General features: G+C 34.2%; 1 protein-coding gene across 2 annotated transcripts in view; it reads right to left on the bottom strand.

Moving 5' to 3' along the window:
* The window catches only part of LOC117105921 (ras association domain-containing protein 4-like), a 28,109-nt gene that overhangs the window by 4,771 nt on the left and 7,369 nt on the right, over positions 1–15,969 (bottom strand). Inside the window, exons 1-7 of one of the 2 annotated variants that reach the window (XM_033247223.1) lie at positions 12,663–12,795; positions 6,302–6,379; positions 5,815–5,896; positions 3,481–3,867; positions 2,494–2,647; positions 1,868–1,983; positions 852–949 (exon numbers count right to left, since the gene is read on the bottom strand). In XM_033247223.1, coding sequence (XP_033103114.1) covers positions 852–949; positions 1,868–1,983; positions 2,494–2,647; positions 3,481–3,867; positions 5,815–5,896; positions 6,302–6,357 — 893 coding nt within the window. In that variant the 5' untranslated portion in view covers positions 6,358–6,379; positions 12,663–12,795. Of the gene's footprint in view, positions 1–851; positions 950–1,867; positions 1,984–2,493; positions 2,648–3,480; positions 3,868–5,814; positions 5,897–6,301; positions 6,380–12,662; positions 12,796–15,969 lie in introns of those variants that run through there. The other variant, XM_033247222.1, reaches the window with a different exon arrangement.

Genomic DNA, 15,969 nt, shown 5'->3' with positions numbered 1-15,969 from the left:
GGGCATACGTAAAATCAAGGTTGGGTGAAATTTGTTGTGACCTTTGACCTAATACATACGCAAGACTCAATAAATATATGTTATGAACAAACGATGTTTACCTAGTCTAGGCCTACAAATAAAACCATGTGTTCATCACTTTACGATGTCATAATAAAGTGTTCAAACAAAACCATGTGTCTGTTTATTTAATTCATCACTTTATATCTTTTATTTAAAACATGAAAATATTGTAAGATTACCTATACAACAAAGGAATTCCCCTGCATGGCTATTCTAAGCAACAGAACTACGTTGTTGTCTGGGCATTCTAACCACGTGCACTGCACTGAACGAACAAAATTATGCATACACAGCTTAGAGTAGAAAATTGGATCAGACAAGTTTTTCACACAAAGTTAAGTAGGAAGGAAATTATTTTGTGCACCGACAGCAGGCCTAGTTCATCTCGCTCAGTCCACATGGTTTTAGATTATATCAGCGCATAATTAGACTCAATCAATATTGCTGTTGAATGAAAATTCTGTGCATATGGTTTGTTTATTGTTACAGTATTAAAATAATAAAGACAAAACTAACAAACCTCCTTTTACATTATGGACCCCTGAAAAGGTCCGTTTGTTTTGAGTATTTTGGGATTCTTTTTATGATGTCATCGTTCGTAGGGAGCGTACGTAAAACTGAGGGTTCGTACAATTGAGGTACATAAAAGTGTGGTTCTGTACTACTACTACTACTACTACTGTATGTGAGAAACAAGATAACATTCATACTAACTACTGACCACAATTCATAATCGTAGACTTTCATAATCTTTAAATTTCTATAAGAATACCATTTTTAAATCTTACCTGTACTTGATCTTTTTTATTTCATTTTCTTCTTCTTCTTTGTATTTATTTAGAATACCTTTTAAGACAGTTTCAGGGAGGTTCACATATTGACCGACCTGAAAAGATACAACGAGAGCAGCTTAGCTCAGTCGGATAAACTAGTGGTAGCCACTGTTTGTGCGCTCAACCGTGGAGATCTCTATGTCCCCGGTTCTATTCCCATCGCTGCCTCTCCTTGTGTTTCAGCTGGAGGGCTGAAAAATCCAAGTTACGATAGCGCACCGTCTTTCAGATGAGACGTTTAAGCCGTTAGTTCCGTGTGCCTTATGGCCCGTATGCACGTTAAAGAACACAATACACTATTCGGTAAATAGAGGATTGTCTCCCGGTGTACTGCCCAAATCACCACCAGAAGGACCAAAATGGAAAGTCTTGAGACTTTTGTGGGTTATCCTTGGTGTGTTTACACCGAATAAATCCATCCATCCATCAAATATTAAATGTCTGATCTCAGGGTGCCTTCAGACAAATAGCGCAAGGAGGGTTTACGTAAGTGAATTAGCTTACACTACAGTATGTCTTACACAACAGACTGGCATGTGTACCAGATTAGCCAACATCAGTAGCAATTTTATTAGGACCAGGCTTTAGAGGACTAATCTAAAAACCTATACAGTCCATTTCAACCTCACATCATGTTAAGACTTTTAACCCTACAGGGGCCCTGCAAAGGATGAGCTTGATATTGTATTCCAAAAACAAAGCCAAAGTAGTAGCCAATTTGCATTTAAGGCTGGAACCAACTGTGAACCATTTTTCACAGCCAGTCCACAATGCAAGCTGAGGTATCTATGCCTGGCCAGAAGTAGACAGCATAAGGCTAGAATTCTCAACTACAAGGTTGAAAAACTGAGCAGCAACCTCTGCGACAACCGCCTCCCTCCATGCATGCATAATATTCTCATTGTCAAGTGTTATGAAATACATGTTGTCATGTCTACCAATAAAAGTAATTTAGTAACTAATATGCTTACTTCAGGGGTTACTTCATCACTGGAACTTAATATGAAGATTTTGGCAACATTCTCATCAGGACCTAGCTTGACCCTTTGGATCAAGGGGTAGTCTGTTGGCTTTAGCTCTGTGGCCTCTGAAAAAGTCAAATTAATTAATCTATTAATGCATTATTATTCTATTAACACATTATTCTATTAATGCATCACATTTTTTCATCTGGCCCTATTAATAAGAATGCACGCTACAAACATTTGTACTACAGATATGTAACAGAAGTTAAGTACGGAGCTGCGAGTTAGTTGGTTCACATCTCTAGTAAAAATAATTCAGAGACCCAACCTGTATCTTTAGTCAGTGAGCCACATAGTTGTTATGCCTCTGCTTACACGAGGCTTGCCATCCCAAAACCAGCCTACTGTCGCTAAATGTTTAACTGAGTAAGTATCATAGAATATGGCAGTATTGCATACTTTAGAGAAGCCGTAACACTTTTACTCATAACTTTGGCAATAATATTAGTTCATTCTCATAAATGACCTATCATTTTAAAGCTTATAATGTGAAGAATAAGAATATATTAAAATATAATACATTTAATATGTTTATGGAAATCCTAGCCCAAAAAAATTTTTAAATATCTTACCCCCACTCTGCCGTAGTACATACAAATGAAAATCTGACGTGGGATCTACAATGCAAAATTTCCTTAATAAAAGATCCAAGACATCTGTAGTTTTCATTAAACTTGAGACTGTTACGCTAGACTGTGTTCCATACTTTGGCCGGAAAATGGACGTCTAAAAGAAACAAAGAAAAAACAAAATCAGATTAAAATTACATAGGGAAACAAAGCTGATTCTTGGCATTTGATTGGGTTTGGCAAGGCTACAAATATCCACATTTGGATTTGCAGTATAAATGGGTGGCTAGTATTTATTGATTTGTATATTTATTTATATCGTCACAATAAATATAAATAGATATTGACCAGGGGCGTGATTAGAGATGATATGGGCTAAAGCCCAACACGACAAGTGGTCATCTCTAAACTTTTGGCCAACAACAATTTAGTGTGCAAGCGTTGGTATCTAATTGGTACTAAGCCAGGCACCTACTGCAAGCCTTGGTATCTAAGTGGTACTAAGCCAGACACTCACTGCAAGCCTTGGTATCTAAGTGGTACTAAGCCAGACACTCACTGCAAGCCTTGGTATCTAAGTGGTACTTAGCCAGACACTCACTGCAAGCCTTGGTATCTAAGTGGTACTAAGCCAGACACTCACTGCAAGCCTTGGTATCTAAGTGGTACTAAGCCAGACACTCACTGCGTAGTGCGACTGTCGCACAATGAATCCAACTCCGCTTTCTGTGAGAGATAGACCATGCGACTCCGTCTGCTCATTGTCAGTGGCAGTCTAAACTTATCGTCATTAAAAACGATCCGCTGCGCGCATCGTCGCATTGCGTTATTTATAGAATCACGTTATTTATAGAATCGCGTCGGCTGACGACCTTCGTGCGCAGTGGGTGCCAGGCATTACTTTCGACCACAAAGTTCAGAACCTGAATGGAAAACACTGAACCAAACTGCGAAAAACTATTTATTCAAGAAGCACAGAAGGCAGCAAACCTTTCGCTTGTACATATGTCCACTAAAAGAGGATGTCCGTCCACTCCTTCTCATGTGCCGACGTCTTTGTACTACTTGTTGCCTTGCAGATTCTTTGTCTTCATTATGATGACCATTCATCTCCTCCTCCTTACCGATGTGTTCTTCTTCATGCTCTTCATCAAAAACATCCCTGTCGTTTTTATCAATTATCAACGAGTTATACATTCGTGCATTCCGATTCGAATCAACACCGTTAGTCTTTTTATGATCACCTACGTTGTCAATCCCTGTTCGTAGACTCATCCGTTTCCAACTTTGATCTTCTTCTTGTTTGAGGTGAATTAGTTTCTGTACTCCCCAATACAAGCGAAGTACACCATGCAACATCATCACACCATTGCTGTCCTTTAAAAGACAAGAGTAAGCTTTATAATACAACAATACTACTATATTTCCTTTAGTGTTAGCTCACCATTCAACACAAAATTGGGCAAATTTTTATGATGGGCTTATACTGTACTAGGGAAATTCTCTTTTCACCGAAAATGAGGCATGTTGTGGCAAAATTGCTAAGTTGTAGCAAAAATTGAAATTCAAGTTATTGATATTTTCAGATACCTGAGTATGTGATCTCTAAAATGAGGGGTCATTCATTGAAATTAGACATTTCAAGTTTTTGAAAGTGAAAGTACAGCACTCTTCAAGTCAAGATAAACATGATTTTGAATAATTGCCTTCCAAAGCTATTTGTGCATACATTGTTTAATAGAATTAACTATCTAAATAACATTAAATAAACGATTTGTTGGCCACTTCCAGAACTAATACTTTGGGACATGATTAATAAGACATTAAACTGTTGAATTATAGTGAAAAAAAATTTAGGATTTTTAGGCAATTTTTTGAGCTCCCATATTTAAAGCTCATTTACTCAATAAATGACATGTGCAACAACTTAACCATTTTGCCACAACATGCCTCAAATGATAACAATTTTTAAGCTGCATACCTGTAAAATAGTATTTTCTATAAAAAAAAATAGCAATCAAAAGAGCAATTTTTTCAACACCAAATGTCAAAACATTGATATAATTTTCTGAAAGTATTCATAAAGTCGACTGAATTGCAAATTTAAACTAGACCATAGGTTTTTGCCCAGAAAAAACAGACTTGCATCCAACGTCGGCCTATATGCAAGAAACTATGGTACTGCAACAAACTGGAGTAACTCAAATAGTCCAGGTTATTATTATTTAGGGCATGCTCACTACAAGTGCCAGTTAATTGTTTATTTTTCATCCTATGTTCTTTTTTGAGCATTGCCCTCTTACATTTAATCTAATCCACTTTACACTTGTAATTCAATATCATTGGATTGCATTTTTCTTTGGAAGAAATACAGTATATTTATTTATCTGATTAAATTAAAAATTTGGCCTTTGACACTTGGAAATGGCGGACGCTCCGGAGTAACCCCTAGCAATGAATTTGACAGTACATTGGGAAGGAATGGAAAAGCGCACCACCGAGCAATTTGCAGTTCCAGGATTCGTTCCATGAGACATTGTTAGAAAAATAAAATATTTTTTCTTTCTCTAGATAACCAATGTTGGGATATACTGTATATAGTGTACAGAGGCAGTAGCTATTTTTGGGTCAACAAGATTTCAGCAAAACAAGCCAGTGGCCTTGTGGATAAGAATCTGTTTAATAAGCAGAAGGCCAGGGTTTTTTCGCCAATTAGGTTGATATATTTTCAATTTCTTAATTTCCTCATCATCAAGAAAGTGAACTTAGTGAAAGGAAGGAGAGAAAGATAGACTTTGTATAATAGAAATTTGTATATAGCAGAACTTTTAAGGCAAAATACTTGCTATTTCTTTTAAACTGTGAGCTGAATACTTTGAACTTGGAAGTCCATAATATAGTATCAGTACCATCCATGGTACCAATATCACAATATGGTACCAGTACAGACCAATGGTACCAATATCACAATATGGTACCAGTACAGACCAATGGTACCAGTATCAATATATGGTACCAGTACAGACCAATGGTACCAGTATCAATATATGGTACTAGTACAGACCAATGGTACCAGTATCAATATATGGTACCAGTACAGACCAATGGTACCAGTATCAATATACAGTATGGTACCAGTGCAGACCAATGGTACCAGTATCAAAATATGGTACCAGTGCAGGCCAATGGTTCCAATATCACAATTAGTACAGTAATGCAAGTTTATAGACTGAAGATATCAGTATCATATAGAGTACCATGACAGTAGTGTCACATTATGGTACAAATATCAATACGGTACAGGTACAGACCTCCAGTACCTACCTCTGTAACAGTTAGTGGTGTACATGTCAGCAGATTTGATTGGTACTGTTGGTACAGCTTCAACTGAGATGAAAATATTGAGCTGGGAAAGTGAAGAAGATGCCAAATATAATAAATTACATAAAATGATATTAATGATATCAATTTTTTATTTCTCCTGTAATTGTTTCCCTTACCGTATGTAAGTCAGCTGGCCATATGTACACCACATTCAAATTTTCTTTGACAAAATACTGTTGTATACCCACATATAGTCATGATGTGCCTATATATGGTCATGAAATGATGTCATCATCAACATATAAAATTTAATAGTCTGGACAGAGCTTTAGAACTGTGTTAAAAGAACTCATTACTACAGTGACCTCTCCCAACGCCTGACCTCTGGAATAAATATATCCTAATCCTTATGTTTCCACACATTACCCCATGATCCTGTAATTTCACTTGCCCCATCCCCAAAATTAAATAACTATTTATCTCTTACCTGCTTACTAAATCCTTGTACTTCTGTTCCATAATGAAATCACCAGAATGCTTCATCAGTACATCATCGTTATTCCATCTGTAAACAAAAATACGAACAATTTATTTTGTAGATGATGTAAGAACAATCTCAGTAGTAGCGCTACTGCTCACTTGGTTTTTCAACAAGTACAAGATACAAGATAAAAATTTCTTTATATTTACATTTTAATAAATATTATTATAATTATCATCATCCTCCTCATTTCCTTATTTTTATCATTATTTTTACTACTAATTTCCTCTTTATTTCATGTACTTAAAAAAAGTTTTGTATACTGAAAAACTTTGTGCACTAAATCCCCCCAAAGTATGACAATAATAGGGGTTTCAAATGCTTACATAATCGATTTTAGAGTCTCCTATTATGTAGAAAATACTACTGTAGCCCCCACCCCCGTCCAATCACGTAGCATCGCCACTGGACACTCTTAATTCAGGAACAAGTCAATGAACATGATGATTATAAAGAATGAGTTTATATAGTTTTTCTTTTGATTTTTAGTCGTCAGCAAAAATGAGCAATCAATTAATTTTCAGACCGGATTACGACATCATAAAATCACTGCCATGTAACCGGTACATCATATTTCAGACTACTGTGTATAGCATCCTCTGTTGATGGATGCAACGGCAATGAAAATTTTAACAAATTAACATTTGAGAGTTAACACCAAAAACTGACAGCGGAAGAGCATCCTTCGAACTATATTGTCATAATTACCATATTTGTTAGTCATAATTGTGATTTACTATACATTATTAAATTTCTGCAAATAAGTTTGTGGGTTTGTTTGATCATTAGCTAATTTATTTGAGTCCTTGATTTGAACTTGGGTTTTTCCAAACCATCATGCCACCTTGAAGTGCATATCGTCACTTCCTTGCTGGCAGGTACTGTAGCAAATAACCATAGTTGTATCTGTGATTTAAGTTTTACACTGAAAGTAATTACTTGTATTCATAAGCCTGCTAATAAAATGTCTTGGAGACTAAAATTGGGTTGCGGCCCATAGTTTGTGAATTGTCGGTATAGCCTTTACTACCACTGTACACATGTTCTCCATTGTTTATCTAAAAATACAAGTGGGGCTAAAGCATATTAGGTCCTGTGTAAGAATAGTACTGTATGCTATATAGCTTCTTTATTTAGATAATATACATTAAAATACAAACAATGAGTCAAAACTGTACGAATGATGGCATTAAATATATCGCACTTTGTTATGAAGGAAATGGTAAGATGAAAATCTAGGAAATGGTGGAAGCAATAACTATCACTAAAAACATTAACATTCATATTTCACTGTCGTAACTCAATAAAGCCGGTAAGGGAAATCATTTGCGCGAATTGAAAGTGTCGGTACATGCACATTCACAATTCTATCGGAGCTTTTCACTTCAGCGAAATCAGTAGTTCAAACTGCTCCTACTTTTTAAAAATGCGCAACCAATCAGAGCTTAGGAAGCAAACCGACGCTTTCGGTTTACGTGAATAAATTCGCCTATTTAACACTTCATACATGATTTTAAACTCCCGACACATAGAGATAGAACAATGCGTTTTAATTAGACCAATTTTAACAAAAACGATGACGTACAACATTATTATGCTGCTGTATTTAACAATATCATGTTCTTCATTTGGAACACTTAATTGATACTCTGTAGGCTCTGTAGTAGTTTCTTCATAGATAATCACTATGTATCTATCTATGCTCATGATAATGATCTTAATAAAATACTTAACAGAAAAAATATATTTAATTTACTTCACAAAATATACAGGATTTTTTGTGGTAGTGGTTGGGCTCGGTGGGAATGGTTTGGTTTCCCAACCTCAAGGTCAAGACTTCACAAGTACAAGCAACAATACTAGTTATAATAAAAAATCATCCTTCAATTTAAAAGAAGCTCTCTAATTTGATTGGATATCAAGCTTTGATAGTGGAGGCAGAGAGCAACTAGCTCAGTCGACTAAGCTGGTGGTAGCCGCTGTGTGTGCACTGAACCGTGGAGATCTGTAGGTTCCTGGTTCAATTCCCATCGCTGCCTCTCCTGTGTTCCAGCTAGAGGGCTGTAATGCAAGTTACAATAGCACACCGTCTTCGGATGAGACGTTTAAGCTGTTGGTCCCATGTGCATTATAGCCCATTTGTTAAAGAACGCAGTACACTCTTCGGAAAAGAGTAGGGGATTGTCTCCGGTGTAGGCCTACCCCGTATTGCCCAAATCACAACCAGAAGGACCCCACCGGAAACAAACCTTCAGACTTAGTGGGTTATCCTAGGTGTGATTCACACTAAGAATACTTCTCCCGAGGAGCAATTGCCATTGCTGGAGGAAGCACAATCATATGGGATACACTACTTCTTTTTTTTTAATAAGAAACAGTAACATTTTTTACCCAGGCTCAATGTTCTTATTTTTTGGCCGATTTCAGATTCAAAATATTCTTATTTTGTTCTTACTTTAAACACTTTTCAAACATAGAAAATTATTATTGTACAGCAGTAAACTACTATACTGGAATGTAGATAAAAATGGCCCCTGAAAAAATCCCCGGACAAAAATTCCCCAGAAAAAAGGCCTCATAATAATGGCCCAAAATGACAGTACCTACTGTACTATATTACTGTATAGAGGGTATTACATAGTCACACCTAATGCACATAACGTACAGATATAATTTTTCGGTTTTCCTACTTAAAAAAAAAATAAAAATTTCATTTGACATCTTTACCTAAGCCTCAATTTTTACTTATTTTGCCTCATTTGACAATTTACCTCAACCTCAATTTGTTCTTGTTTTGTTCTTAATTTTTAAGCAATTTCAGCCTCTGTGTTCTTAAAAAATGTGTTCTTATTTAAAAAAAAAGTGTAAGAATTCTACAGGCTTATTTATCAGCATATTCATCCATTCATGGAGGTATAAAAATTTATATATTTTTATACCGCCATGATCCATTGAACTGTACAACGCAAATGTGTCATTCTAATCTAATTTTTAAATTGAAATCTAATAACTTAATACTGTATTAATGATAAAACAGTAATATATTACATTAGCAATTGATGATTAATAAAAAAAAATCTAATTAATTAATTTAATAATTTAGGCTTCTTAATAAACTAGTAAGCAATTCGGATATTGAATTATATTTTTTGATTTATTTAGCATATTACAATCTATAAATTCAATAATACTGAGTAAACAATATGAAGGAATGAAATAATGATCGAGCTGAAAAAATGAATGAACAATAATGAATGGATATACTGAACAAAATAATGAATGTATGATGAAACAAATAAATAAATGGAATATATGTAATGAATAAATTAAAAAAACAATATAAAATATTAAAATAAATGCATTATATGAAAAGGCTGGTTGGTATTGAAAGTCCTACTTATGTAGGCTTATTAATTTTATTGATGGATGTATTGAATGAATAATTTTACTGTTGTATTTATAATATATTGATGAATAAAAGTGCTGGCCACAAAATACAAAAAAATAAGAAATAATACAACTGCTTTAATAATGTTTACACAACAATTATTGGGTGAACCCGTGTGAAAATAACAGATAATGATTACAACTGCAATAGTCAAGGATCATACGCAGAAAACCTCATTTCCTCAGAAATTAATCTTATTATAAATGACCCAGAAAATGAAAATAATTCCTCATAGCCTTGGTGAAGAAAAACTGAAATTCATGAACAAAAACACTCATATGATATGAACTTACTGACTGTATATTCATGGCAGAGACAGAGGGATGTAAGGACCCTTGAGTGGACAAGCACAGACCCCTGCCTTTGCAACATCAGCAAGACAAACATCCATACAGCTAAAATCATAGCTTGCATATACAGTAAGTGTTTTATATACATCTTTCGTGTCACACTTCCAAAATTCCAAAACCGAAAAAAAAAAGCCTAAATCATTAACACAAAATAATGTTTAATGATAAAAACTCTTATAAGCAATTTGTATTTAAAGAACCTCTGATAGTGAAAATCGTAAATAATTTTTAAATTAACTTAATACCCGAGAACACAGACATTTTTGTATTTATAATGATGTGTACCCTGATTTTTAAACTGGATTTATAATAAAAAATAATTTAACATTTCCTGTGAATGGAAGTGTTTTTCCTATTTTTCGTCATAAAATTTATGGGTAAAGCATTTTCTAAATATGTCAATTTTTATGTTCAAATTTAGAATTTTTTTATTACTTCAAAAATGAGCAAGTCAATTTCAAATTAATATATTATAAAGTAGGATACTTCTATTTCATAGTGTAAATTACTCACTACCAGTATAAATTCTATAGTAGGCCTATTTACAAGATTTTACATTTACTTACTCACTCACTACCACCACTAAAACCAATATAAAATGTGATGGTATTGTTAATAATATATCCATGTACAAAATAAACAATCAAACAAAGACAAGTAATAAACATCATAGTAAAGGTAAACCAATCATGAAAACATTACAAATGATGGTGCTTTTTCTTATTTTTTACTTGATTTTTGTAATTCCTGTTTTAATTTTGATTTCATTTTTTATTAGTTTACATTTCGAAAATTTAAGCTCATACTGTAGTTAACAACTTTTTGAGTTATGCTACTGACTTTCCTTTTTTTTGCATTCCTGGTTAATTTGCTTTTCTTAAAAAACCGAAAGGTCCACTGATTAATCTCAGATAAGAAAGTATAATACATACTCCAAGTATTGATTTTCTTTATATGATTTGTTTTTGTATTGGTTGTTACTTTTGTATCTTAGTTGTTATTGTTGTTAGATCGCACCACAAGAGTTGTGTGTGCCACCGTTCTAAAGGTGAAGTGTCAATAAATAAATAAAATAAAAAATAAAATTACAAATGAAAAGGTCTAACCACAGTGAGTTCATAAACAAATGAAATAGTCTCTGGCCAAGTGATATTGTTGAAGGCTGTAGGTATCTAAAACTTAGTAAAATGGTCAGATCTATAGGAATAACTAAAATTTGAATTGATTTTCCCAATGACATGTTGTAATGTACTGTAGAAATCAAGTACAGTAGTATACAGTACATGCTAACATACATTTAACCAATTAAAATTAAGATTTACAACAATATTGAAAAATTGGTAACTATGGTGCATCAAGAGTTACTCTGACTTGCTACAAAATAATAAATTAATTATTCTCAGTACAATATTGTACTAATTTACTTACAAGTTATATAAAATTATTAAATTATATAATTAAAATGACTTTCCTTAGAATACTACATGAAAGGTTATGGTCTACCAGTTTACTATGTAAGTATTGCAAATCTATGACTACAATTCTAGTAACTTAAATAAGTTTAATATACAGTATAAACAATTAAATGACTTACAATATCATGGTATAAAGAAAGCATCCATAGCAAGAATGATGACAGGAAGTGTTTAAAAGTTCGGAAACAACACTGAGGGCTCTTTTTTATGATAATCGCAAGAGGTTGTGATCAATTTTCAAAGATCCCGTGAACAGGATATAGCAGTCTTTTCAAGTGCATGTTTAAATAGAACAGAGTTCATTTACCTCTAACTCATAATCATCTAGCCGCAAAGGAAAATGGACTTTCAATAAACTTTTGAAGATTGAACTGCCATGCACAACAGGGGCAGGCTTAAAAACTCAATTTAATTTTAATATTACTTTGTGCTGAGCTAATTTATAGTTTTATTATCAAATCTAATATTTAGTTTCCCATTCTATTTTAGGAAATTGCAATATCTACAGTATATTAACTATGCAATACTTTGATTCAAATATACAATTATATTGAGAAAATCTTTTCTAGACTATTAAATATATTTGATAACAATAATAAATAAGTTCTACTTATTTGCTGGCAAAAATATAAAAGTTCTTACAATCAAAGACACACATGCTCAATGAATGTTGTCTAATCCGAAGAACAATTAATTGTTTTTTTGTTATTTCATCATAGACAAATAAAGATTACTTTTATTCCAAATATAAACAATATTTTTACAGTAGTAATTGTATATTAATATATAAAATATATATAAATGGGGATTTCAAAAAAAAATAAAAGGAAACATAGTACTCTCTAGACATGGCCAAAATATATTCAAAAGAATAACACGCACAAAGGAGAAACATACTCACTGCTGGTATGACAAAGTTGCTTCTTTTGTCAAGATAACTATTTTAATGGGCACCACCAAGTACATACGGTAATCCCAAATGCATATAATAAAACACAAAATTTAAATAAATTTAAAATTATTAAATACTGTACCACTTCTGAATCACCACCACCTGTGTCAATAATAAAAAAGAATAGAGTCTGCAAGTTTCTTTGGTCCTGGCCCATAGGGAAAAACCTTAAAGGCTGAGTATTCCTGTCCAATTGAGTTGATGTCTTAAATAATTAAAGCATGGAGGTACAAAAATAGCAAGCTTCTTGCAGCCCATTGTACTTTCTGATTGGTTCACAATAGACAATACAGTGGATTGAAATGCACTTCAGTATTGTTATGCAACTGAATCTCAATCAACCAACCATACATAGAGAGGTCATCTATTTTTCACTCACTTAATTATCTATCTCCCCACTTCCCTATCCCCCACATCATCCCCTTCCCCTTTTCAAGACTCTTAGCTAAGAGGGAGGAATACTGTATCTCAAAAAGTTTGTTTCATAATCTTTAGAAAATGCTCAACCCTTAACAACCCTTAACAACCCTTAACAACAATACTCAGAAAAATATATTGTAGTATTCACTGGGTAACAGTTAGTTACTGTAGGTCTGTAACCAGCGGGATTTTTGGGATTCGGCCGAGCCTACCCACCGCCCCCCCCCCCAACCAAAACTTTTTTTACAGTTTACTACTGTAGTTGTACTTTATCATAACCTTTTTCTATCAAAGAAACACTTCTGAGTTTGTTAAACTTGACTTAATATAGAAAACCCCCCTCCACATTTACCTGGTTGCAGGCCTTATTAGACTGAGTATAATTGGTAAAGTATACAGTGTTGGCCCAAACTGAGGTAGTGTAGAAATGCTGGTACTACCACTCCTTGGTACTACTGTACTGCCTGTTAGTACTGATTTAGTCAAAGTCACAATAGTTTTACTATTTTATTAGTTCCATATCTAAAACTCCTATCGGATAAGCTCATGTATGGATATCCTTACAGGTACTACTGTAATACTCCTACCTAGAGAGTTTTTCATTTAAACCACAGGATGTGAGTAGGCCTACCATTGGTTCATACACCGGGATCAACCACAACCAGCACCACCACTTATCTTCACTCTAATTTTGGGGTTCAACAACCACATGGTTCATGTGAGGTCTTTCTTTTACCAATGATGATGTAATTTATTATTTATTTACTTCAAAAAATGTATATGCTGATAAACATTTTATTTTTAAATGCTAAATTATATCTGACATTATTTTTGCATTGTATTTTGCATGCATGCTATTTTGTAGAGTATCATTATTGGTACTGTAACTGTATCAGTTCTTTACTTTCTTGGTGTATCACCTATATTAATCACTTAGAATGTATAAACCTTTTTACCAATCTACTACAGTTCTCCAAGTAAACTTCCACTTCACTGAACACAAAATCAGCCCGATTTTGGGGAATGGGCTTGCACCAGGGGAATCCTCATTTTTAATCAAAAGGCAATTTTTCAGCAATGCTTGCCTAATCCAAAACTAATATTTTATTTTATTTGTCATTCAGATAGTAGTCTGGGCTTTTACAAGATACAAGATTCTTTTATTGTCACTGGTACGTAAAACAAGTAAAATTCGTCTTCCCGATGCAAAAATAAAATTAGTATAAAAGTTAAACATATAATAAAAAATTAATCAAGGACATAAATAAAACAGAAAATACAAAATGATACAATTATTTACAAGGGTTAGTTTCTGAAGTTTTGCATGAGAAAAGGCTGATAAGTAAAATTTGGCATAAAATAGCAAGGAAGGGTGGGCTTATATCAGAGGGAGGGCTTATACAAGAGGAACTTCAGTATTCGTCTGTCATCTAATCATCTCCCTGAATCTATTCGACTGTCTGTCTATGACTATATCAACCTCTACCATTACAGTGTACAGTATCATTATAGTTTTACTTTAGATAGCTATCTATAATAAAGAATATTGAATAAATGACCATAATAGACATACTGTACTGTAATCCAATTTTGAAAACAAACTATTTTATCATGAGAAAATCTTGTTTCATTTAACTTTATAATTGAGTTCCTACAGTTTTGATTATCAATAGAAAATGAATAAGAGTAATTTTTAAAATTCTTATAGTGCCAAGATTAACAAAATAACGAAACATATTTCTATAGATTGTACATGTTGTCTTGTTAGTTTCAAATTGCGTATAATATTGTTTGAGGGCTTCCTTAAATTATCTTGCCAAAAATAATATGTATTGTTAAAACAAATGCTATGATGCAACACTGTTCTAATGTTTGCGAAAGATTTCTTTCATTTTTTAGTATACTGAGCTTGTGCAGATATATATTCTATGCTGTGGTAGTGGAATTTTTCTGTAAAATGGAATGTGCCAAGGTTCATTTCAATTGACAGGCATGCCAAGTACAGTGTGTTGACAGATGATCAGTGGCTGATAGCACCATGTCCAATAATAAACTATGTTAAGAGTAATTTTGACCCAGTTTCTGCATACTCATGCTCCAATCAGAGCCTAGACGCAGGGTTCCCGGAACGCCACCCTCAGCGGCGAGTGCGAAGCACAACTCAGGGTCAAAAGTGGAACGTGAAATTTGGATATGGTTTTGTAGTCAGATTTGCGAGAAAAACTTGAGACGTCAGTGGGAGCTGTAATTTGTATGGCAAGGAGATTGAGCAACCCTTCATTCTGTCTCTTATACACATCTAGATGTGTATAAGAGACAGTCGCAGCACTTCACTTGAAATTTGCAATTTCTAGTATTATTAACTTACAATTGAATTGAAACCCCAATACCTGTCTCTTATACACATCTAGATGTGTATAAGAGACAGCAATACAAATCAATACAAATAAATCGAAACTGTAATTCCCATTCTACCTTTCAAAATCGCCTACAAGTTGTGACATGTTTTTGATCGTTTCAAAGTAAGAGGTTAACATTTCGTCTATATTAACATTAGATCGTTGAGACCTAAGCTGTCAGAGCTCCGTTTATTTGCATCACGATACAGCTGTCGTTATTGGCTTCTCCGCAACCTGGCTCGGTGGTCGGTCCCGGATTCTCAAGTGAAAATCGAAGGCTAGGGCCTACGTTATTCAACGTAAAGACCTATCTATGGGGTAGTGTCTGCATATTAGAGACGATTTTTCCTTCAACTGTAATGTTTATCAAGATAATATTGAGCTTGTGAGGACTGGTCTGTGCTGTCCACTCCACCATTAGATCGGACTGTGAATCATTTCATTTTCCCTTGGGGATAGTAACAAGGCCCGTACGTAGGGGGTGCGACGGGAAGTGGGGGCGTACGGGCAGTGGTGGTGCTAGGGGGGTTGGCAGGGCTACAGCCTCCCCCCCCCCCCCCGTCGGGTAGG

The sequence above is a fragment of the Anneissia japonica genome, unplaced genomic scaffold, assembly GCF_011630105.1.
Source record: "Anneissia japonica isolate Jap-2015-1 unplaced genomic scaffold, ASM1163010v1 scaffold288153_len396733_cov185, whole genome shotgun sequence".
NCBI lineage: Eukaryota > Metazoa > Echinodermata > Crinoidea > Comatulida > Comatulidae > Anneissia > Anneissia japonica.
The sequence above is the reverse complement of the archived record's forward strand: the minus strand, read 5'-3'. Positions and strand labels throughout refer to the sequence as shown.